The sequence below is a fragment of the Mirounga leonina genome, unplaced genomic scaffold (assembly GCF_011800145.1).
Source record: "Mirounga leonina isolate KUSES-001 unplaced genomic scaffold, KU_Mleo_1.0 Mir_150, whole genome shotgun sequence".
Lineage (NCBI taxonomy): Eukaryota > Metazoa > Chordata > Mammalia > Carnivora > Phocidae > Mirounga > Mirounga leonina.
Genome location: NW_023270374.1, coordinates 27,024,538 through 27,049,394, shown reverse-complemented (window position 1 = coordinate 27,049,394; position 24,857 = coordinate 27,024,538). Strand labels below are relative to the sequence as shown.

Below are 24,857 nucleotides of genomic sequence, written 5' to 3'. Positions count from 1 at the left end.
CAGATGTTAACAAAGTTAACAGCAGGCTTCTTTTTTAGCCTGCTGATACGGTGAATCACACCAATTGATTTGTTAATGTTGAATCAGCTTTGCATTCCAGGGATAAATCCCAGTTGGTTGTGATTTATTGTCCTTTTAAAATATTGCTGGATTTGATTTGTCAGTATTTTGTTAAGGATTTTTGCATCTATATTCATGAAGGCTGTGGTTCTGTAGTTTTATTTTCTTCTAATGACTTTGGTTTTGATATCAGGGTAATATTGGCCTTATAGAAAGAGCTAGGAAGTGTTCTTCCCTCTTGTTTTCTGAAAGAGTTCATGTAGATTTAGTATCATTTCTTTAGATGTTTGGGAGAAACATTGAGTGATGTTTAGTGATGCCATTGAGCGTGGAGTTTTCTTTGGAGAAGATTTTTTTTTTATCACAAATCCCATTTCTTTAATAGATATAGGACTATTCATGTTATTTATTCTAGGGAGTTTTGGTAATTTGTGTTTTTTTCAAGGAATTTGTCCATTTTCTCTAATAATCACATCTGTTGTCCTAAAGGTGTTCATAATAGTCCCTTATTATTCTGTGAATATCATTAGTATATGTTGTGATACCCTCTCTGATTCTTGATACTGCTAATTTTTATCTTCTCTGTTTTTTCTTTTTTCCTTGATCAGTTCTATTAATGTTTTATCAATTTTACTGATATTATTGAGGAACCGGTTTTGGCTTCTTTGATTTTCTTTGCTATTTTTCTGTTTCCAATTTTATTGATCTCTGTTCTTTATTATATCATTCTTTCTGCTTGCTTTTAGGTTTAATTTGCTCTTCTTTTTTAGTGTCTTACCATAGGTTTTGTTTAAATTGGCTTCTTTTGCTGATTTATTCCCATGTAGATATATCTGTTTTTCAGTTGTTATGTTTATTCTGTTTTCCCCTATATGAGCTTTACTCTGAAAGACTTGAAAACATGACAGACCTCAAATTAGCAAAGAAAAAAATCTTAATTACAGTTACAGACATAATCCCTTAATTTATTTTGGGTACTTCTGCCCGTTAGAGACATTGCTGTTTTGACCCTAGAATGTATTGAGAAATGAACATTATGTAGTATTGGATATAGTATATTTTTGGTGACTTTGAGCCTTAATAACATAGCTTTACTAAAATTCTAGATTGTTTTTTCTTCAGTTGCTATTTTATTCTGTTTCTGCATATTTTTTTAGTCTGCATATTTGAGTTTGTAATTTTCTATCATTTTAAGAAAAAATAAGCTGCTATAAGCCTTGTGTGGATGGGCTAATTTATTTAATTGTATCCTTAAAGAAATATTTTGAAAGTCCCTAGGAATATTTCCTTCCTTTAGCACTGAGTTGGTCTTCAGACCTACAATTTAACTTTTAAAAGAATTTATTTTTCACTTTTAGATCTATTTTTATGGAGGCATAATATACATACAGTAAAATATACAGATCTTAAGTGTACAGTGAATAAATTAAAACCACCACTCAGATCAAGATTCTAAGAGAATTCTTTAGTGCTTTGGGGAATAGTAAAATGTTGATCCTTTTACTATATTTTGCATTCATTAAAAACCCTTATTTGTAAGCACAGTCTTCTCTTAATCAGCAAACTATAAAACTAGGGAAGATATAGAAAAAAATAACTCTTCCCCCAAGGTATAAAAAAGACTTACAGAATAGATAGTAGTGCTTCTGAGGTAAGGCTGAAAGATTGAGGGGTTTTTTTGGTGTGTTTGATTTTGGTCAGAAGAATGGGTAATTTTTTAATATAAGGGGTTTCAGGATATAAAGAGTTAATGTGAGTGATGCTGAACAGTGGTTTAGAGCCTTCACTGATGAAGTGAGTTTGAATTAAGGGAGAGATTTCATTTAAATATTGGAAAAATCTTTTTGATATTTTGATGCTAAATCATAAAATGTGAAAATTGTGTGAAGTTTGTGAATGGTTAGCTTTAAGAAAGAAATAATCTATGTTGGTTTAGCTGTTAAATTTGCCTAGAGATAGGTTTGGACTCATCCTCCTAGTTGAAGATGTTGTGACCTACATCTAATAGCACTAGAACATAACTTGGTCATATCTTGAGTTTGGTTTTATTTTTTTTGTCTAGAAGATTAAGATTGCGGCCCTGCGCATGTATACTAGCTGTGTGGAGAAAACTGACTTCGAGGAATTCTTTCTAAGTAAGTTACTGTTTTTGATAGTTCTGAAAAGGAAAATGAATCTACTTTTCATGGGGCGCCTGGTTGGCTCAGTCGGTAGAGCATGTGACTCTTGATTTTAGGGTTGTAAATTCGAGCCCCATGTTGGGTGTAGAGATTACTTAAAAATAACATCTTAAAAAAAATCTATTTTTCATTTTTATGACTGTATCGGTTTTGAGTCATTCGTGAAACAATTTTTCCTGTACAGAGTGTATAATAAGAGCTGCTTATTTTTATCTTTTAATAGAATAAACAAGGGCAAGAAACCCTATAAATAAGACATTTTAACACGTTTGAAAAAAGAAGAAACCTAAAAATTTGTCTAGTACTTTGACATTTTCCACACATGCATCTTTTTACATATGAGTACTCATAGTAAACAAATCCTGTTTACATTCTGGATGTTTTACTGAGCATTCTGACGTGAAATGAACTTTTTGCCAATCATTCCTCTTTTATTTCTAGTTTTTAATTGTTTTGGTTGATGCCTAATGATTGTTTTATTTCTGTTGAAGGATAATTGGGTCAAAAGGTGTGTGTGTGTGTGTATAATTTTATTTTTTATATCCCATTGATAAATTGTTTTCCAAAAGGGTTTTACTGGTTTAGACCACAACTATCAGTCGATTATATCAATATAGTATTCATTTTGATGCTGTAATCTATTTAGTTATAAAGTTAGTTAAAGCAGGTACTTATAAAGTAACTGGGAAAGTTTAAGCTGTTCCTAGTTCTACAGATTTTGGAAAGAAAGGTGTGCTTTGCACATCTGTGGTAACAGCCATTATCCTGCAAGCCACAAACACGTAACTGTATATACTTGATATTTTTCATGGAGAGCAAATATTTATATAGAATTATGTTAATAACAAGGAAGATAGCTAGATGCTGTTTGGATTATTTAATCACTATTTTGGTTTTTTAAAACCAAATGCAAGTTGTTTTGGTGATTTTACAATTTCAGCAGATTGATGTTATGTTAGAAACTTAAAATACCCTACTGAGTTGTAATCCTGATTTAGTGTCTACCTTCTGTTTCTTATTTATTCATGGGAACAAAAGTAAACTTTCCTGCTTCCTTTTAATCTCTAAAAATTTCTCATTTTAGGAGAAATTAGTCTGAAAGGAGAAACTATTCTTTATCTATTTGATGAAGAAACTATTGGAGCGCCTGGGTGGCTCAGTCGGTTAAGCGTCTGCCTTCAGCTCAGGTCATGATCTCAGGGTCCTGGGATTGAGCCCCGTGTCGGGCTCCCTGCTCAGTGGGGAGTCTGCTTCTCCCTCTCCCTCTGCCTGCCTGTCTGCCTACCTACCTGTGATCTCTCTCTCTCTGTCACATAAATAAATAAAATCTTAAAAAAAGATGAAGAAACTATTAATATTAGAAGCTGGATTTTTCTTTTTCTTCTTTTTTAAAAGATTTTATTTATTTATGTGACAGAGAGAGACACAGCGAGAGAGGGAACACAAGCAGGGGGAGTGGGAGAGGGAGAAGCAGGCTTCCCGCAGAGTAGGGAGCCCGATGCGGGGCTCCATGCCAGGACCCTGGGATCATGACCTGAGCCGAAGGCTGTCACTTAATGACTGAGCCACCCAGGCGCCCCATAAGAAGCTGGATTTTTCTTAAGTGATTTCTAGAATACATGTCCCTAAGTATTTTTCATCAGATCTTTTTAAATCTTCATCCTCAGACATCTGTTTAATATTTGATTCCATAAATAACTCATAAATTTATAATTATTTTGAAATGATGTTTACTAGTTATCTTTGTCTTAGCCAGTCCTCATTATTGAAGATCTTTGAGTTAATATTATAGATTGAGTAATGAGATTATTATTATATATTTAAGGTAACATATCATGTTTTCAATGTATAATCTGTTGTAATCTACTTATAAAAATAAAAGTTTATACAAATTATTACCATTATATGCTAATAATTCACATTTACATGGTGTGCTTTTACATTTGTTTCATTTAGGAGTTAGAAAACCTTGTAGGATAGGAAGGACTTGTATTCTTGTTTTCATTTTTATTTTCTTTTCAGAAACAGTTGCAACTTAAGAGGCTAAGTGATTTCCCAAAGTTGCTTAGCTAAGGCTTGATCCTATGTTGTCTGGCTTAAAAGCCAGGAATTTTTCCACTATAACATATGGCCTGTGAAAGAATGTAATTGCAAATTAGAAATTATAATCCATTTTAATATTTTTGTATGTTATTGTTTTTAAATAAGAACTACCTCTAGGCGACATTCTATTAGTATTATAAACTGATGTTTACATATATTAGAGTATGTTCACCTCAGTAAGCTTTGTTCTAGCTTTGGCCTTTGAAGTAGTTACCTGGGGAAGCAGTATATTTTTCAGTGATGCCACTCTTGCTTAAGGTTTTTTAAGACTCAATTTAAGAATTGCCTTTTAGACTTACAGCTTGTTCATTTGTATTGTGCTCCAATGTGGTCCATCTTTGTCATTTGTGGGTAGAATAAATTTTAAAATGAAACCAAAGTGGTTCTGAATTGTGGCTAGGAATAAAAAAGGGAGCCAATTTGAAAAATACCATTTGGAGGCAGATAAATATCTATGAAACAATGAGACTTTCTTGCATCTTCTAAAGGAAGGTCCTAAAGAGTACGCCAGGCAGGTTTGGATAAAAGAAGAGAATATATATATCACTTCCCAAGATTATACCTTTAAAGTGGCTGTTGCTCCCTTTGATTTTTGGTATTTTAGGGCTTGACTTTTAGAGTCCTGAGCATTCAGTAATTTTTAAAAAGGATAAAGAGGCTTAGGTAGCTCAGCACTGTCATCCTTACTCTTCCAACAAAAGTAAGGCCAGTGTTAATTCATGAAGATTGTGTAAGAAAGAGTTGTTTACTCACAGTGTGCTTGTGAGTAAACAATAAGCCTGTAACCTCTTGGATAGGCCCCCATAAATGCCCAAGTCATAGACTCTCTAACGTGTTCAGAGGTCTTGATCCAGAGGCCTAGACCTTGGGGATTCTAACTGTTGAGATTAACAGCCAGCCCCCTGTTGTTTCCAAGATGTTCTGATGATGTATGTCTTTTGTGGCATCAGTGAGAATAACCTCTGTGAGCCTGCAGTGGTTTGCTAACTGGTCTTTTGGAGATCGGTTCTGTTATGAGGAACACTTTGGAACAAATGGGACCAATCAGTAAAGTTTGTGTTTAATTCCATACTGAAATTCCGTACTGTATGAAAACTGCTTAGCTCTTAAGAGACTTAATACCTTGGAGAGGAGGCTCCTTAATGAATAAGTTCTGAGTCAGTGATTGAGGTTCATCATTTTATTGACACAGTCTTAAATAGTGAGCTATTTTAAGATATTTTAAACCCTAGTGTTTAAATAATTCACCGAGAAACAACAATAGTAAATATTTATTGAGTACCTATTAAATATTAACCATTTTGCTAAACATTTTACAGGCCTTATCTCATTTAATCCTCACAAATCCCTATAAGGTAGTTCTCTTGTTCTCCCCATTTTTACAGAGAAGACAGCTGAGGCACTGAGAAGGCTAAGTAACTTTACCCAGAGTCACGTAGCAAGTCAGAGGTACAGTCCGGGTTTTGAATCGGGAGGTCTGACCCCAGAGCCTGCATTAAACAAACAACTGTGTTAATACTGCCACTCCATAACAGTGATGAATTATTTAATTTTATCCAACTTGGTATTGAGGAAGAAAGTACCTAGCCTCAGAAAATAATGCAATGAGTGCGTATTGGTGCAAGACTGTGATCTTGACAAAAGGCAATAACAGCTTTTAACTTTGAGGTGTTTAAACACAGTTCATTGAGCTGAAGATCTGCTGTGTTTTTGTGATGCTTATGGTCAGACATTCAGTGGTCTTGTTTCTTAAGGCTTTACCCTGTGGGTTTCTGTTCTGACTCCATTGGGTACAGGGAGTCAGTATGCCAGCTCTTTTCCCATCATTAGCCCTGAGCCGACCCCCGGAATGGAAAATTGTGACCCAAGTCCAGCTGCTGGCCTGTCTGTCTGTGCTTTCCAGCCCAAGAATTGATTCCCTCTCTGAGAGAATTGGAAAGGCTCCTGGAGGCTGCCGAGAAGCTTTGATGTAGAGGTAGCAATTGAACAGATTGTCCTTTAGAAGCAGCCAAATTTCATTTTCCAGATTGAAAGACAGACTTCCAAGAAAACTTTTCTTTTTAATGTTTTGTTCTAGCATCCAAAAAAGACCCAACTTCAGATCTGGGTTTGAGAGTTTCTCATGGCTATTCTTGTTTGGTGGAGGGTGGTTGGCCCACTCTCAGATGGCATGTGTCTTAATAGCTGTATGGTTGGCCAGGCCAGCCTTCACCTCCCTCCTGCTGGGTTCCAAGAGGAAGTCCACTTGACAACTGCTGGGCACCTCCTAGTAAGCTCACCAGAGTATTTTGGTGTCACTTTGTGACAGACCTGGACTTAAACTCCAGCCCAACCACTAGCTTGTTATATTGTGGCTGCCCTCAAGTTATTTAGCCTTTTTGAGCCTGTTTCCTCATCTCTAAATGAGGATTATAATGCCTCCCTTTAGGGTTAAAGTGAGGATTAAGTGAGATATGTATTGACATGACTAGCAGTAGACCTGACAGGAAATACGGGCCCTTAGTGAATGTTAGTTTCTAATATTAGTATTAGAGAAGCAGTTAGTGATTAAGACCACAGTGCCTAAAATCAAGCAGATCTGAATTTGATCCTAGATGTTTCATAGCTGTGTGACCTTGGGCAATTGTCATGGTGTCTCTCTAAGAGTCCATTTTCTCACCTTTCATTGAGGGTATTGTGAATACCCACATGATAGGCCTGTTGGTAGAATTCATTGAGCTCATTCATGCTTGTAAGCATCAATTACAATGTCTCACACAAAGTAAGCCTGCAAGGAATTACGACTCTTTATTATTGGTAGTATTAGTTGCTTCACAGAGGTTCTGCTCTGTGTTTTCTTTCCTAGTGGCCCCAGTTTGTTATCATTTAGTACATTGTATTGTTTGCTGCAAGGCAGAAAATATCCCTTTTTTCTTGAGTCATTGCTCAAAGGGCAGATTCTACCCGAAGGGCCCAAATTGACTGATACTCACTTTTCTTTATCCTCTTGCTCCAGCTTTGCTCCCTGTCATGTAATAATAGGTAGGGCTCATTGAGTGGGGATCCCTCATCTAGCCAGAGGCATTTCCTAGAGATCTGAGAATTGAGAGGCGTGGATGTCTAAGCATTGACCTGAGTTTTAGTATCTTAAAGTTTTGTCATTCCTGGGGGGTGATGAATGGCCTTTCATTAGATGTAATCTGCTTTCTTATGTAACTACAGCTCCCTAGAGCCTCACTTCTTTCTCCTGGTCATTTATTTTGGGTGAATCATTCTGCATACCCATGTTTGTAGCTACTGGGTCACCTTAAAGAAGGAAGACAGGAAAAAGAAACTAGAAGAACTTAGACTTCTCAGTGGGGCTCCAGTGAAAAACGCCTATACTTAAGTGGGGTAGGCAAAGTAGTGTCTGCCTAGCTTTCCAGATGAATTTGAGACCAGGAAGGGAAAATAGCATGTAAGTTGGAAGGAACCATACAGATCATCTAGGCCATATTATACGAAGTGAGAAAACTGAGCATCTGAGAAGAAAAGTGATTTGCCCAAGGCCACACAGCAAAGTGGTACCGGGACTGGAACTAGAAGGCTGGTTGTCTGACTGCATTCAGTGCTCTTTCAACCCATTGTCTCGTCCTGTGGTTCCACTGGCCCTCTCTATGGTCGCATAATCAAAGAGCACTGTACCTGCCATATATTTGACTTGAACAGATTCCTACCAATATTTAAAATACAGTCAACATTCCTTCTCTAAACCCTCACATATTTATACTTTATTGTTATTTTCTAGGGTGTCAGATGCCTGATACATTCAATTCATGGTTTCTTATAACTCTACTTCACGTCTGGTAAGTGAGCAATTTAAGTGAAGTCACCAAATTTTTTTTTTTTTTTTTTTGAAACATGGCTAACTTGTAAGGTATAGCCTTCAGCAAGGCTGATTATATGAAATGGCAGTTGTTCAGGCATTAAAAAAATTGTTCCTTTCATTTTAATAACTAGTGTCTTAAATCACATTTTTATTAAAGGTCAAAGCATAGTCCCGGAAAGAAACTAATATTTGTAGGCTTTTCTCAAAGAACACCTCGCCTGGTGAACAATGCTATCAGTATCTCTAAGAGACTCTGTGAGCTTGGATGGAAAGTTCTCTCCCTTGGCTGTTTTAGGAAAGTTCACATTTACGTAAAAGTGGTTTGAATTGTGAGAATCCGTGGTCATTTCCATTGCTGGTCATCAGAAACCTATAACAAATTATAGCACTGACATTTACGCCTGTACCTCTAAAATGTGCATACAGGTTAGATTCATGCTAGGTTTGTTGCATGTAAAAATATTTAACACCTTAAACAGTATATTTTTTCTTCAGCTGCAAATTAAGTAGCCAAAAAAAATCAGTTTTTCATCTAATGTTACACAGTATTAAAGGTCAGAAGGATATAGGAGAGACGTTGAAGTGGGGGCTGGGGAATGCATTTATTGAACTGCCAGATCTTGGGAAAGTAAATTCCGGAGAACTAAGTTTACTATTTTGACCATAGTGAGTATCTGAGGAACGTGGGGAATGGTTGCCCTGTCAAAAGGACCCTTGTTTGAGACTGCCTTCAGCTGAGCTTTGCATCACAGGACTGACTACTATATAAAGACTTTTTGGTTTTGATCACCTCTGAAATATTTCTTCTTCTGAACTCACACAGTCACTGAGATTGGCTGAGGGGCATAAGGTAGCAATTTATTTTAGGTTATTTTTTCTAAGCGGGTACTTCATTGAGTGTACACTATGTCCTGGGCAGTTTGCTGGGAACTAGCAGTGGTTCTCAAGAAGCTCACAGTCTAACGAGGGAGATAAGACATTTAAAATAGTCAGTGATAAATCGGAATGGCTAAGTTCTATACTAAATCTGAGTAAGTAGTGCCTATGCGACCACAGAGGAAGCCACAATTATCAAAACCTGCACGAGTTCTGCCTATTCTTTGAAATATACTGTCTTTTAGTCAGGCAGCTGAGAAGGCAGACTACCTTCTGTCCGAATGGTGAAGGTTAAGAAAAGGTTTAGGGAGGGCAGCTGAATATGCTGAGAGGAAAACCACTTTTTCAAGAGGAGAGGACTGCAGAGGTGGCATTGCAGAATTACTCACTGGAAAGGTGGGAGGGCTGAGAGGAGGCTAGGCTGTTCCCAGAGGAGCTTAAAGATAATATTCAGAGCTTGTATGAAAGACTCTTTATTGCCCATATAGCTAGAGGTATCAGAGTGTTAGAGGGAGTGGATGGCAAAATAAAATATATAATCCCTGTAACCACATCCCAAGGTCAATCCCTGACTAATAGTAGCCAGGAGAACCTTGAAGCTACTTACAGTTCCTTCAAGATAGCCACCATTTCCAAACATGCCTCCTGTATCTTCCTTGCTGAGGTTGGTTTTAATTTCTCAGAGGAGTGGGGAGTACTGCTACCAGTTAAGTAGGGGGAGGGAGGCTGTCTGCTTCAAATCTACACTTGGCCTCCCCTCCACACTTCCTCTTTAGTTCTTAGGATCTGCAGTCTTTGGTAGAATGAAGCGGTAGCTTTTCACTTTGAATCGGGAAACTCTTATTGAGAACTCACTGTGTGTTAAGGACTGGGGGGCTTTGGAGAGAAGGGTATGACATGGCATGCACCTTTAGAAACTTAGTCTAGCAGATAACAGGCAGAGAGCACAATTGCCTATAATGGATGACAGTGAAAGAAGTGTTGTGCCCAGGGCACAAGCAGAGACTATGGAAGGATAAGGAGGTATGACTAAATCCAAATGTGATGGTGGTGGCGGGGGGAGAGTATTGGATAGAGAGCTCTGTGGTAGAAGTGACGTTGATGTATCATGAAGGGTGAGTAGAATTTCTGTCAGAGAAAAGGAGGGCATTTTAGGTTGAGGGAATATCAGGAGCAAACCACAGAACGTATGTGCAAGGACATGGAGTATTTGAGGACAGCCACTTGTCAGAAGTGTCTAGAGCAGGTTTGTGGAGGAATTTTAACGGGAAGGTTGCCATAAATGTAGTTTGGGGCCCAATTGTGCTGTCATCCTTCAAGAAGAATTGGGGAAACTTTCTCTTCTAGGGGAGAGGGGTGTTAGGAGGAGTAATGGATCCACGCCAAGTCTGTGGAGAAGCTATGTTCTTCCAGCCCTGATCTCTTAGCCTGAAGCTCCAGGAGGATAACTGAGGGATAGCCATATCCAATATTACAAGACTCAGTGGACTTCCTAGAGATGTGTAGGGTTGAAATACCTCCTGTAGGTGGTAGTATGAGGGAGAGCTAGGGAAGCTTAGAAAGCAGTTACAAAGTAGAAAGAATCCTCCCCATCCCCTAAGAAAAAAATAAACCCAATAAACAGAATACCCTGGCAGTGGACTTTTCAGAAAGCTTGCTTGGGTTCCCAAGGGTGATGGCTCCCTGTTGGCGCTTAGAATAGGGGCAGGATTTCTCAAATCCTTTTAGTTCCCTGGAGGAGGTGTTGATTCCCTTATCCTGTCTGCTTTCTCTAGTTCTTACGTTTTTCTGTGTATTTTCAATTTCTAGAGGTCCCTTATCAGTTGTGTATTCACATGAGCTTGCAGCTGCAGTGACTATGTGTCCTTTGTCTTTGTCGAATAAGATTAGTATTGACTGTGCCCGCTGAAAAATTGTTGAGAGAGGTTGCTGTCTGGGCTTTCCTGCATCCAAATGTGGACTTGATAAAGGCAGGCCTCCTCCTCTGTTCCCTGTCTTGGGCAGTGGCATTGCAATCCATTCCGGTATCCACACCAGAAACCAGGGAGATCTCCTTGACTTTTCCCTTACCCCTTCATCTGGTCTCAAACTTTTTTGACCATGACCCACAATAACAAATGAATTTTACTCTGCAACCCAGAACACACACGTCTCTGATATTATAGTTGTAAAACTTGTCCTTGTAATGTCAGATAGTCTCTGATATTTTCTATTCCATTTGAATTCATTATAAAGAAAAATTTAAGATGTCACCCATTCAATTGATTTTACTGGGTTATAAGCAACAGTACCTAGAAACTGGTCTTTGGCCTACAATTTCCATCTTCACATGCCATTGGTCTTCTCAATACAAATTGGATCAGTACATACACACGTGCACACACACACACACATACTCCTTAATATTCTCCATTATTCTTGGGACAGAGTAGGTTTCTTAGCATGGTATTCATATCCCATCAATATGCCACCTCTGCTAGTCTTATATGCTATTCTAGGTACCAATATCACCACCACTCCCTCCTCTGCAAAATAAAACAATATTACATAATAGAAATATCAAGTCTTCTGTACAAAGTTTTCTTCTGTCCAGAAAGTCCTTCTCCTTGCTATCCCCCTGACAAACTCCTGTTTTTCATTCAATATCCAACTCAGATATCATTTCTCTTTGAAGCCTTTCCTACCCTTTGAAGGCGAGAGTTAGTTCCTCTTTTGTGTTCTCTTAGTATTTTGGACATCTCTATCATAGCATTCATCACATAACATTATTATGTTTTATCGTATAGTCTTTGTGGATGGTGAATTTATGAGAGCAACAATTATTTTTATTATTTTTTTGGAAAGATATGAAAATGAGGTATTTCTTCCCTCAATTGCATGCATGTCTTACTCTTAATTTGTATCAGTAAATGTTCATTAAGTAATTGATGGCCCCAGATCTGACTTGGCTGCCACAGCATTTGGAAGGGTCCTGAAACTGTCTTTTGGTTGGGTGAGAGTGGCAAAGCTCCACTCCTACTTAAGTTTCTCTGGTGGTTACATGTATGTAGATGGAATTTATGTTGCTGTTAGTGGATTTGTTAGAGACTCCTCTTTTAGTCATGGAAAACTAATACCTTCTAGATGCAGAAGTTAATTTTAGGAAATGGAATGGGATAAATAAAATTAGAATATGCCTATGATGGAGATAGAATGCAGGGAGTAAATTTGTAAGTTTGTATATTTTATTTTATTTTTAAATAATCTCTACATCCCATATGGGGCTCGAGTTTACACCCCGAGATCAAGAGTCACATGCTCCACCAACTGAACCAGCCAGGTGCCTCTGCAGTTTGTATTTTTAAAAATTATTTTAAAGTCAGGTGTATCATAAACATAATAACTGTCAAGCCTTTTACATATATTATCTTTTATTTATTTTACATGTATTGTCTCACACATTCGTACAACTACTTTATCTCACATATGAGGGGTCAGCAGCTTAGAGAAGTCAGAGAACTTGCCCAGAGATCTAATTAGTACATGGTGGAGAGGAAATTCAAAGTATAGGTCTGGCTAACTCAAAGTAATAAGTTGCTTTCCTCATTGGTAGTTAAAGCTACCAAAGTAACTAATTAAATGATTGCTTATTAATACTAATACTATTTAATCTTATTAATGCTATTTATTATTTAACCATCTGAGCCACCCAGGCGCCCCCAATGCTATTTATTATTTAAAGTACTTGCTTATTCTTAAACATAAATCTGTAAATTATAGGGGCTCCTGGCTTTCTCGGTCCGTGGAGCATGCGACTCTTTTTCTCAGGGTTGTGGGTTTGAGGCCTACAGTGGGTGAAGAGATGATTTAAAAATTAAAGAAAAAATTAAATCCATAAACTTATAGCATTTATTCTCCAATTGAATCTACTGTATGCAGTAAATTTGTTTCCTGCCCTCACAGGGCTTAGAGTGTGGGAGAGAGACATTAAATCATTAATAAAATAGAGCTGGAATAGTGTAATGAGAGGAAATGGTAGCGGGGAAGAGGGGTCCATAATTTAGATGGGGGTGCGTGGGTCAGTCACTCAGGGAGGGCTCACTGAGGAGATGACATTTAAAATAACACCTGAATGGTAAGTAGAAGTTAGCAAGTCAAAGGGTGGATAGAAAAACATTGCAGGTATAGGGATCTAGTGGTTCAGTTTTACCAGCTGAGCGCTTTTTAAAAACGAAATTTTATGCTCAGTCACCATGTACGAATAGATAATGAATTGCTATTTGGGTTGAGGAAGTGGGAATGACCTGCTTATTTCAGGTCTTCACAATGTGCCCACTGGTAAGGGGCTCTTATGTAGTTCTGTGGAGACTCAGACCACAGTTTAAAAACCACAGATCTAGGGGCACCTGGGTGGCTCAGTTGGTTAAGCAACTGACTCTAGGTTTCAGCTCAGGTTGTGATCTCAGGGTCATGAGATCGAGCCCTGCGTCTGGCTCCATGCTTAGCGTGGAGTCTTCATGGCACTCTCCCTCTCCTTCTGCCCCTCCCCGCCTGCTCTCCCTCTCTCTCTCTGTCTCTCTCTCAGATAAATAAATAAATAAATAAATCTTTAAAAAAAAAAAATAAAACCACAGATCTAGTTCAACCCTCATTTTACAAATGGGGAGATGATTTTGGCAATTTTAAGGAATTTGTCACAGGCCTTTTCATGGAGGATCTGAGACTCAAATCCAAAGCTGACTGCTGCTTCTGCAATCCTTGGCTTTTTGCTTGAGTGTCTCCTTTTGATGGTCATGGGGATGAGGGTTTCTTCCCATGAATATGAACAGCATAGCACTGACCATCAACTGTACAAAACTGTGTTTCTTGGTACTCGCTGTCTGTGTCCTGGGAGAGGAAACAGTAGACCTGAAAACAGTAAGGGGTGATAAGTGCTATGTGTAGCAGACACACAGGTCTTATGGGAGCACAGGGGAAGGGGGACTGCCTGGGGATGGTCAAAGGAAGCAGTTACATTGGCCTTCTGGGGTCTAGAACCAGAGCACATGGGGTCTTGAGGAGTTATTAGGAGGGTAGGAAGTAACTGTAAACTACTTTTTAAGACATTCCAAGCGATTAAGAAAGATGATCACTAGAGGGAGAAACAGGACAGAGGGGAAGCATTTTGTTATTTGCTTTCTATTTTTTCTTTTAAGAGGGGGAAACACTGGAACATTTTTATAAGTTTGTGGGAAGAAGCCTCTGGGAAAGAAAAGGAAGTAAACTGCACAGGTGGGAAGGGGTTGGAAAACAGACTGGTCCCAGTTTCAGTCAGCCAGAGAACTGCCCTGGCAGATGCTCCGGCCTTTGCAAGTGGGCTCTTTAAAACCACCACAGCAGTTTTGATGTAGCTGTAGGGCTTGCAAGCTCATGCTGGATTCCAGCAGCTCCAGACCTGCTATATATGGTGAGCCCTGGCCATGTGCACATCCCTACTCTCCCTCCCCGAGCCAGTCACTCTGTTCAAACACTCACACGTGTTGCTTTTGCCCAAACCGAAGGCCTGTGCAGCATCATTTTATCAACATTGCCTAACCTAAAAGCACTGGTACCTGCTACCCAGGAGCTTGTTCTCTATAGTGGATCTGACAGGCAGGCCACAGGCCAGGTGTAGTTCTTGGAGGAGGCTCACTGTCCGGTGAGATGGCTTCAGGAAGTGCCTCACCCCACTTGTCTGTTTGCCCATAGACTGTCCTGTAAGCCCCCATACTCCCCACACTCCCCACATAAAGATTAGGCTTCATGGGGAGGGAGTTTAGGAAACCAGGTGGAGATAGCCATGTACACAGCCCCGGGAAAGGGTAAGCATGCCAGCTCACAAATAAATAAACTCATTCATTAGCACACTGCTGAGGCTTGAGTGTGGGCATGTAGGCTCTGCTTCCTTGGCCTCGGCTGGTGGCAGAGTAAGGGAAACAGGCTATCCTTTGGGATTCCTTCACAGCAGCCAGGGTGACAGACCTGCCTTGAATGCCCACTAGTCTTCATTGAAGTCAAAATCAGATCCACTCTGAACAGCGAATAAACCACCATGAGGGAGAAACAAGGCCAAGACAGAACTGGCATGGTCAGAAGGCCCAAACAGAGCAAGCAGGACAGGGTACTCAGAGCTGCCAATACATGGCAGGAGGGCAGCATCCAGAATCACAAGAATTCTTCCCTCCCAGATGTAGGCAGAGAGGAGCAAAGCATGGCTAGGACTCTTGTTCCTTTGAACTCTGCAGGCAGTGTTGCTGTCTTCCTCTTCCTCCTTATCTGATCTAGCAGGAAGAGGCTCTTGGAGCTGTGCTATCACGGAATGGGGGAAACAGCCCATACTGACACTGGCCTGGGAGACACTGTGGCCTAGAGGAAAGAGGGGGAGTTCAGACTTCATTCCAGCTCTGCTCTTTTCCATTGGGCAACCTTAGGTTACTTAAGTAATTATGAACTACATTTTAAGGATTTCCAAATGATTAAGAAGGTGGGATGGAGGGGAAACATTTTTTTATTTTTTATTTTAAGATGGGGAAACACTGAAACATTTTTATAAGCCTAGAGGAAGAAGCCTCTTTACTTCCTTCTCTTCTTTCCTCAGAGCGTCAGTTTTTTGTTGTTGTTGTTTTTGTTTTTGTGAAATGGGAGCAGTTATAGTTAATTGAAAGAGAGTGTGGATGCAAATGCATTTTCAGGTGACAAGTCTGATATTAGAGGATGTCATAAATGGCAGTAATCACTATTATTATTTGCCATAAGATAAAATTTACATCTTAGCCCTTTGTTTTTTGAGATGCCTAGTGAGTGAGTCTTTTTCCTCTTTTCCCTGCCTCTGTGCTTGCCCTTTAGCGATAGTTGGGAGCCAAGACTAAGGCTTGACTACTCCTTTTTTTTTCTTTACTTTGCTAGCTGGGTTATTTGCTTCCCTTATATGTAAGGGAGATCAGTATTATTTATGAGCCACTAGAATCACTGAGAGACGAGGATAGTACTGTGAGGCTTAAAACCTCAATAATAAATTTGGGTTTAAGAACATCATCAAATTTGGGAAGGGTAACTGGAATTGTTCCTAAACAGAGTAGTTTATATACAGACTAAGTTTATATTTAGAGTAAGTACTTAGTAAATACTTGTTAATGAATGATTAAATTAATTGTTTAATACAAGAATATTTTTATTGCTTAAAAATTTTTTATTTTTAGAGCAGTTTTAGGTTTGAGCAGAAGATTATCTCTTTTTAAAGTTTACTTTGCATTCTTAAGGGCAGTTTTTATTATGTTTTAGCAGGGAAGTGTCCCCCGTTTCCCTTCCTCCACTTCCCCCTGGAACAGAGCTCTGAAATTATGAAGTTGAATCAGTAGCAAAATGTAATTTGATTTCTCAACACTTAATTTAAATATTTATTATGAGGAATGCATCCATAATGTAAATTGAAGTAGAGCTATCCTGTTCTGTTCTTTAAACCTAGTGTTCTCAATTGTTGTGGAATATACTTTACTTAGTGACTCAAACATTATTGTTGAGCAGTGAGAGCCTGTGTGTGATGTGTTGGCTTTGTTTTGTAGTGGATACCAGGATCATCAGATCTTTTTTGTTTTTGTTTACCATTTTGGACTTGTTTCACTCATTTTCTTTTCACCTGCCAATGTACTTTAACCTTTTCTGAATGATTCAGGAGGTCCTGATAACTTTTCTTTTTTAAGATTTTATTTATTTATTTGTCAGAGAGCGAGCGAGAGAGCACAAGCACGGGGAGCGGCAGGCAGGGGGAGAAGCAGGCTCCCCGCTGAGCAGGGAGCCTGATACGGGACTCGATCCCAGGACTCTGGGATCATGACCTGAGCTGAAGGCGGACGCTCAACTGACTGAGCTACCCAGGTGTCCTGGTCCTGATAACTCTTTTTTTTTTTTTTTAAGATTTTATTTATTCATGAGAGACAGAGAGAGAGGCAGAGGGAGAAGCAGGCTCCCAAGGAGCAGGGAGCCCGATGCGGGACTCAATCCCAGGACCCTGGGATCATGACCTGAGCCGAAGGCAGACACTTAACCATCTGAGCCACTCAGGCGCCCGGTCCTGAAAACTCTTAACTGTACTTTGCCAGGCTATATTTTTTGAGTTGTACTGGGTATGTTACCCTGCCTCTTGAACCTCAGTTGCTGTGCTATTTTTTGTGTGTTTTCAGTATATTTTTAGTTTCTTTCTTTCCTGTTAGGCTGCCAGCTGTTACTTTTGGTTGCTGTAGGTATGCTTGCCTCAGGTAAGCCTGTCTTTCCCCTCTGATATGCTATTTCTAATGTGATGCTAGTTTTGAAACTGTTACTACTCTTGTGAGGATTAGATGGAAACTAGAGTAAATGGATACCGTAAGACTTGTACTAGTCATTAAAGGAGGCAGAGAAACAGTAGGGTTCAGATCTCACCTTTGACTAGGTTTGTAACTCAGGGCAAGTTACTTCTCTAAGACTCAGTTTCCTCAATTATAAAGTGTGGACAGTAGGAACCCCTGGACTACACCAGAAGAAAAAACTTTTGCATAGTGAAGGAAACCATCAACAAAATGAAAAGGCAACCTACTGAATGGGAGAGGATATTCACAAATGATATATTTGATAAGGGGTTAATGTCCAAAATACATAAAGAGCTTATATGATTCAACACTCCCAAAAAATAAATAATCTAATTAAAAAATGGGCAGAGGACATGAATAGACATTTTTCCAAAGAAGACACAGATGGACAACAGACACGTGGAGAGATGCTCAGCATCAGTAATTATTAGGGCAACGCAAATCAAAACTACAGTGAGATACCACTTTACATCTCTGAGAATGGTTAGAATCAAAAAGACAAGAAATAACAAGTATTGGTGAGGATGTGGAGAAAAAGGAACCCTCATGCATTGTTGGTAGGAATGCAAACTGGTGCAGCCACTGTGGAAAACAGTATGGAGGTTCCTCAAAAATTAAAAATAGAAATACCATTTGGTCTAGTAATCACACTATTGGGTATTTACCCCCAAAATGAAAACGTGAATTTGAAAAAATATATGCACCTCTGTGTTTATTGCAGTATTATCTACAGTAGCCAAGATTTAGAAGCAACTGAAGCCATCAATAGATGAATGGATAAAGAAGATCCACACACACACACACGTGTGTGTGTGTGTGCGCACGCGCAATGGAATATTACTCAGCTGTAAAAAGGATGAGATCTTGCCATTTTTGACAAGGATGGACCTAAAGGGTATAATGCTAAATTAAATAAGTCAGAGAAAGACAAATACCATATGGTTTCACTTATATATGGAATCTAAAACAACAACAACAAATGAATAAACAAAAAGCAGAAACATACTTATAAATCCCCAGAACAAACTGAAGGTTGCCAGAGGGGAGGGAATGAGGGATGGGCAAATTGGGTGAAGCAGAGTGGGAGATACAGGCTCCTAGTTTATGGAATGAATAAGTCATGGAGATAAAAGGTACATCGTAGGGAATATAGTCAGTGGTATTGTAATAGGGTTGTATGGTGACAGATGGTAGCTACACTTGAGGTGAGCATAGTATAATGCATACTTTATGGTCTGAGAAAATCTGTGCCTTTTAAACCTCAGAGGGCAGGTGTATTAACAAACTACAGAATTTTCAAATAAATGAAGAATTCCATTACCTCACTGTTGCTGTTGATGAATTGGCCTCTGACGACACGTAAGCATCAAAACTCACAGTGTCTTTTCAGGTCAGCGGCTGACATGAGCGACTCGATTGAGAAAAATCTTATAAAAAAGGACCGTTGAACTTTCCCGAGTTTGTTTCTGCTTTGGAATATATCCTGTGTCATGTGAAGTAGTCAAATCTTTTTCCATGACCTGTTTTTATGGTTACAAAGTGTTATTTCTTAGGCACTAACTGGGTTCAGGGGTTACAAATTCAAATCACAGCATCAGCAAATCTCATGGTTGGAAGGGATGTTAAAGATCATGTAGTCAACCTGTCAGATAGCTGAGTTCTCACAAAGCGTTGATTCACCCTTCAGAAGTAGGCAGATTCTCTGTCTTGGGCTTATTCATTCCATTATTCGAATCTTCAGAAACCCTCCTGTTAGAAAGTTCTTTCTTTCAGTGTTCAGTGTTGAGGAATTCTTTCTCCCTCTGTGGCTCACCCATTGGTTCTGATTCTAACTCTTGGACAAATAGTCTAATCACTTGTCTACAATATTTAAGGAAACTCTCCTGTTTTTCTCCAGGCTATATATCTTCTGATCTTTCATCTTTTCCTCTTGTCTCTTAAAATATAATGTTCAAAACTATGGACACTATTCCAGGTAGAGTCTGACCTGTGCTGAATGGGACAAAAATTTCACTTTGCACATTTGATACTATATTTCCATTACTATATCTAAAATCACATTAATTTGGGGGACAACCTCATCATCACCTTGACTGCCTTTGAAGATAATTGTCAACTTAAGCCTATAAGGCTTTTTCATACATAAATGGGCATGACTCACCTATCCTGTACCACTACAGTTCTTTAAGACCCAAGTGCAGGACCTTAGGTTTACCCCTGTTCAAATTCATTCTTTTAGATTCAGCCCATTGAAACAGTCTGTTGAAGTATTTTTGGCTCATGGTTGGGTCATCCAGCATATTTGTCTTCCTGCCCAGCTTTTTGTCATCTGCAGATTGGATAAGTATGTTTTCTTTTCTCCATCTTAGTCGTTAACAGAGATGTTGAGGCAGGCCAGGCTGGAATCATTCTATTGTACCATACTATTGCTCGTAGAGTTTAATGGGCAGGATTAATTGTATATGGAGACAGAATTGTCAGTTTCGATCCAATATTCCATAATTATAGCAGGAAATGTCTTTTGGTGAGTAGTCCTATTGTAGTCGCTTAAAAACTATTAAGTGAGAGATAATAGAAATAAGGATGCTTATTAAGAGTGAGATAAGGAACTAGTTTGGAAAGTTGATGACCCTGCTTATATTCTTATATATAGTTAAGTATAATATATATTTACTAATTAATAAAATAGAATACAATTCTTTTTTTTTTTTTTTAAAGATTTTATTTATTTATTTGACAGAGAGAGACAGCGAGAGCAGGAACACAAGCAGGGGGAGTGGGAGAGGGAGAAGCAGGCTTCCCGCTGAGCAGAGAGCCCGATGTGGGACTCGATCCCAGGACTCTGGGATCATGACCTGAGCCGAAGGCAGACGCTTAACGACTGAGCCACCCAGGCGCCCAATAGAATACAATTCTTATATTCTTATGGAAGGTCTTAAGCAGAGACGTTTATGGACTGATTAGAGGCAATGTGGTATAGGAGAAGAATCCCTTAACTAACCCTGAGATGTTTTACTCATTTATTTAGGAAATAAATATTAAGTGCCTACTATACTTACTTAAGCCCTGGATATACAGTGGTTAAAAAAAACCAGCCCAGACTCGATCTTTGCCTTCAATGGACCTTACATTCTAATGGGGGAAACGATTCAATAATTACATAGGTGAAATCATAATACTTTCTGTGATCTGTATTCTAGATAGGTACTGTCCAACAAACAATGCGAGTCATATATTGAATTTAAAAGTTTCTAGTAGCTCCATTTAAAAAAGTAAAAAGAAAATAATGAAATTTATTTTAATAATTAATTTTAACTCAGTATATCTGAAATAATATTTCAGCATGTAAGCAGTATAAAAAATTTGAGGTATTTGTATTCTTTTTGTTGAACTAAATCTTTGAAATCTTAAACTTATGCCACATGGCAGTTGGAACTAGTCACATTTTAAGTGTTCAGTAGCCACATATAGCTAGTAGCTTCTCTGTTGGACAGCACAACATTGTGCCCGTCTTTACAGACTACTTGGTGGTGTTGGGCAAATTACTTTCCTTGTGTAGGACTCCTGTTTTCATTCAGTAAAATGAAAGATTTTGACTTGCTTAGCTTCTAACAACTAAGTGTGGGTCCCTTGCATGTATGAGAGCATCTTTTGAGGTGCTCTAAATCTCCATCTTGATCTGGGTGCTGCTTACATAGGTATATATAATATGTAATTTATCAAGCTATACACTTAAGATTTGTATACTTTATAGTATTTGTGTTATACCTCAATGAAAGTTGTTTTTTTTTTTAAATAAGATCACTTCCAGTTTTTTTATTCTGTGTTCTTTGCTGAAATTACTCAGATGAGCTGACCTTCAGTATAAATATGTGATATAAAAAGTGCAAACAGCCAGTTACTCTTTATATCTTCTTCCCACTCAGGATGTGTCTAGTCCGAATGAAGCAGGAAGGCCGGAGTGGGAAATATATGTGTCGGATCATAGTTCATTTTATGTGGGAGGATGTTGAGCAGCGTGGCAGAGTCATGGGGGTAAGTGAAATGCTGTCCCATTCTGGTCCTGGAAAACTCCAATGAGGGATTGCCTGACTTGAGTTGATGTTTTTTTTTTTTTTTAATAAGGGTTTTATTTATTTATTTATTTGAGAGAGAGATACACATCAACTCTAACAATGGTTACTTTTGGGGGGTTGGAATAGGGAAAAGACACTTGTTTTTACATTAAATGCTTTTTACTTTTTGATTTTTATTCTATGAACATGTATGACTTTTATAATACATACATAAATTGTTTACTCCTCAGTCCGTAGGGAGAACACTGTAATGAAAAAAAACCAAAATAACCCATTTTGTGACCCCATCTGATGGTTCTGCTTTAGATGATCCTAAGCTGGGAGGCAATGAAATGGGAGAAAACAAGGTTTACAATCTACTAAAATATGGTCTGGAGGGGCGCCTGGGTGGCTCAGTTGGTTAAGCGACTGCCTTCGGCTCGGTCATGATCCTGGAGTCCCGGGATCGAGTCCTGCATCGGGCTCCCTGCTCAGCGAGGAGCCTGCTTCTGCCTCTCTCTCTGCCTGCCTCTCTGCCCACTTGTGCTTTCTCTCTGTGTGTCAAATAAATAAATAAAATCTTTAAAAAAAAAAAAATATATGGTCTGGACACAAAAATACGCAATATACCCAAAGGAAGATTTATATAAACAACTGTATTCTAATGTTTTAGTTTCGTTTTTCTATTACCATTACATTCTATGTTTATATATATATATATAAACTATATATCCCCCTTTCTCAGGTTAATTATTAAATGTACTAATGTACATTTTCATTAGATACCTTGTCAAGTTATTCTAGGTTGTTAGTGATCAAGGAGCTTGTTTTTCAGTTTCTGAGGACAGTGCAGGCCTGATGCCAGGGTATTTCCATCAGAACAAATTTAGAGGAGGACTGGTTCAAACATTGAATTGGTGTCAAAGGCATAGCATCCTAAAGCTCAATTATTATTTGATTTCCTCCATTCAACAAATCCAACCCTCTTACCACCATTACTTGGGCTTAATAATTCCATTTCCACACACAGGATGTCCTTGCATTGACAAACCATAATATTGTGTGCAAACACATAAAGTCTCCATGGCATGTCAGTCTCCATAGAGGCAGAAACAACTCTAGCTGAATTACCACCTGACATTAGGCAGCATCACACAGAAATCTAAAAGAAAAGCCATTCTAGAACACATAAAACAAAACTCAAGGGCGCCTGGGTGGCTCAGTTGGTTAAGCGACTGCCTTCAGCTCAGATCATGATCCCAGGGTCCTGGGATCGAGCCCCACATCGGGCTCCCTGCTTGGTGGGAAGCCTGCTTCTCCCTCTCCCACTCCCCCTGCTTGTGTTCCCTCTCTCGCTGTCTCTCTCTGTCAAATAAATAAATAAAATCTTAAAAAAAAAAAAAAAAGAGTTGATGTGTATCCTTCTAGCTGGTTCCTATATAAATGCAAATTATAAATACGTATTCTTTAACATAACACAAATGGGCTTAACCATACACAGTTTTGCATCCTGGCTTTTTAACTTAATATATATTAGATATGGGTTTTTTTAAAGATTTGTTTTTATTTATTTTTATTTTTTATTTTTTTAAGATTTATTTATTTTATTAATATGAAAGAGAGAGACAGAGATAGCGAGAGAGAGCACAGGCAGGGAGAAGAGGGAGAAGCAGGTTCCCTGCTGAGCTATGTTATCTATAGAAAATATATACTTTTGGTTTTGTGTGTGTATATTTGATTATACATGATATTGTTCTCTGTGTACTAATAAGCAATTAATATGTACTTAATTTTTTTTACTCAGCAGTATGTCTGGAGATTTTTCTGTGCTGCATGGGAGTTAAGTGGGAGGTCGTCACCCATGTTGTATTTATTGTAATTATTTTCACACACTCCTGTGTCATTGACTAATGGTATCACGTGCTTACTCTATGTGTAAAAGTGTGGTCTTTGAGGCTAAATCATGGAGATGATGGTTTCCTACTGAGAGGGTATTTCCAAATTCTCATGTCTTTGGAGGAACTGCAAATATAGGAAGCACAGTGGACATGGATTCATCTTAAGATGTCTTCAGTGACATTTACATGCCTTTCTTTGGGACAGTAGACCATTGGCGTTTCTGTTCATTCTAAAAAGAGGATAGCATATGTCAGAGTTTTAGCTGCTGTCAGCGTCATCATCATTTGTTTGGAGTCAGTGAGTACTGACTGTAAGTGTGTTCTTTGGTTCCTTGTTCATTTTTTTCACTGTCAGGCCTTTCTGCTGTCTTTGTTACCCAGAGTGGATCAGCAGCCTTGAAGCTATTCTTGTAGCTGAGTGTCCCACATGCCCTCAGGTACTTATATCCAACTCTGTGGCAGCACCCAGTGGACATAGAGTGGTGCTGCTAGTACCAAAGGACTTAATGATAGCCAGTGACACCCCCTGGCCAGCCACAGCCTTGGCTGACTGCCGTTCCGTGACACAGTAGCTCTTCTAATTAGTTAGCCTGTTTTCTCTATCACTGTTGACTGAACTTGCCTGGGCGTTGGACGGCTAGACCCATGTGGGCCACGTGGCTTAATGAGCCATATGTTACTGACTCTTGAACTACAGGAACCTTTTATTTATTTATTTATTTATTTTTTAAAGATTTTATTTATTTATTTGAGAGAGAGAATGAGAGAGAGAGAGCATGAGAGGGGGGAGGGTCAGAGGGAGAAGCAGGCTCCCTGCCGAGCAGGGAGCCCGATGCGGGACTCGATCCTGGGACTCCAGGATCATGACCTGAGCCGAAGGCAGTCGCTTAACCAACTGAGCCACCCAGGCGCCCTTGAACTAAAGGAACCTTTTAGTTATTAACCCCCCCCCCCCATGAATTTCCTCTGGACCTCCATAAATATCTCCATCACAATCTCCAGCACTTTGAACCTTCTGTGTTACTTTATAATGTTACTTCCACTTGACTGCATGCTTTATAAAGGCAGGAGACCTGTTTTAATCACACATTTTTGCTTACATAGTGAACGTTGGATGAATAAATATTGTTGAATGAATGAATACATTGAATCTCAGCCTCTGAAATTCTGTTTTAAAGCCAACTTATCAGATAGATGATGCTTGATTTATTTGTTTCTAGACCATGTGTACATCAGTGCAGTCCTGTGGGAGTTAGTTTTTCCTTTTCTTCTTTTTCCCTCCATTTTATCCAACCATTTTTCTTTCTGAATTTTTCTAGATACGATGTCTTACAGAGAAGTGTGTTAGATCGGTGTTTCTCACACTTTAATGTGCCTGTAGTCCGCCTGGGGATCTTGTTAAAATACAAATTTGATTCAGTAGGTTGGGGTGGAGCCAGAGAGTCTACATTTCTTTCTTTCTTTCTTTCTTTCTTTCTTTCTTTCTTTCTTTCTTT

General features: G+C 38.8%; 1 protein-coding gene across 4 annotated transcripts in view; it reads left to right on the top strand.

Moving 5' to 3' along the window:
- The window catches only part of LOC118011419 (ubiquinol-cytochrome-c reductase complex assembly factor 1), a 95,539-nt gene that overhangs the window by 30,816 nt on the left and 39,866 nt on the right, over positions 1–24,857 (top strand). For all 4 annotated transcript variants that reach the window (XM_035006188.1, XM_035006186.1, XM_035006189.1 and 1 more), the window contains exons 5-7: positions 2,123–2,195; positions 8,110–8,167; positions 21,335–21,443. In XM_035006188.1, the coding sequence (XP_034862079.1) occupies positions 2,123–2,195; positions 8,110–8,167; positions 21,335–21,443 (240 nt within the window). The remainder of the gene's footprint in view (positions 1–2,122; positions 2,196–8,109; positions 8,168–21,334; positions 21,444–24,857) is intronic.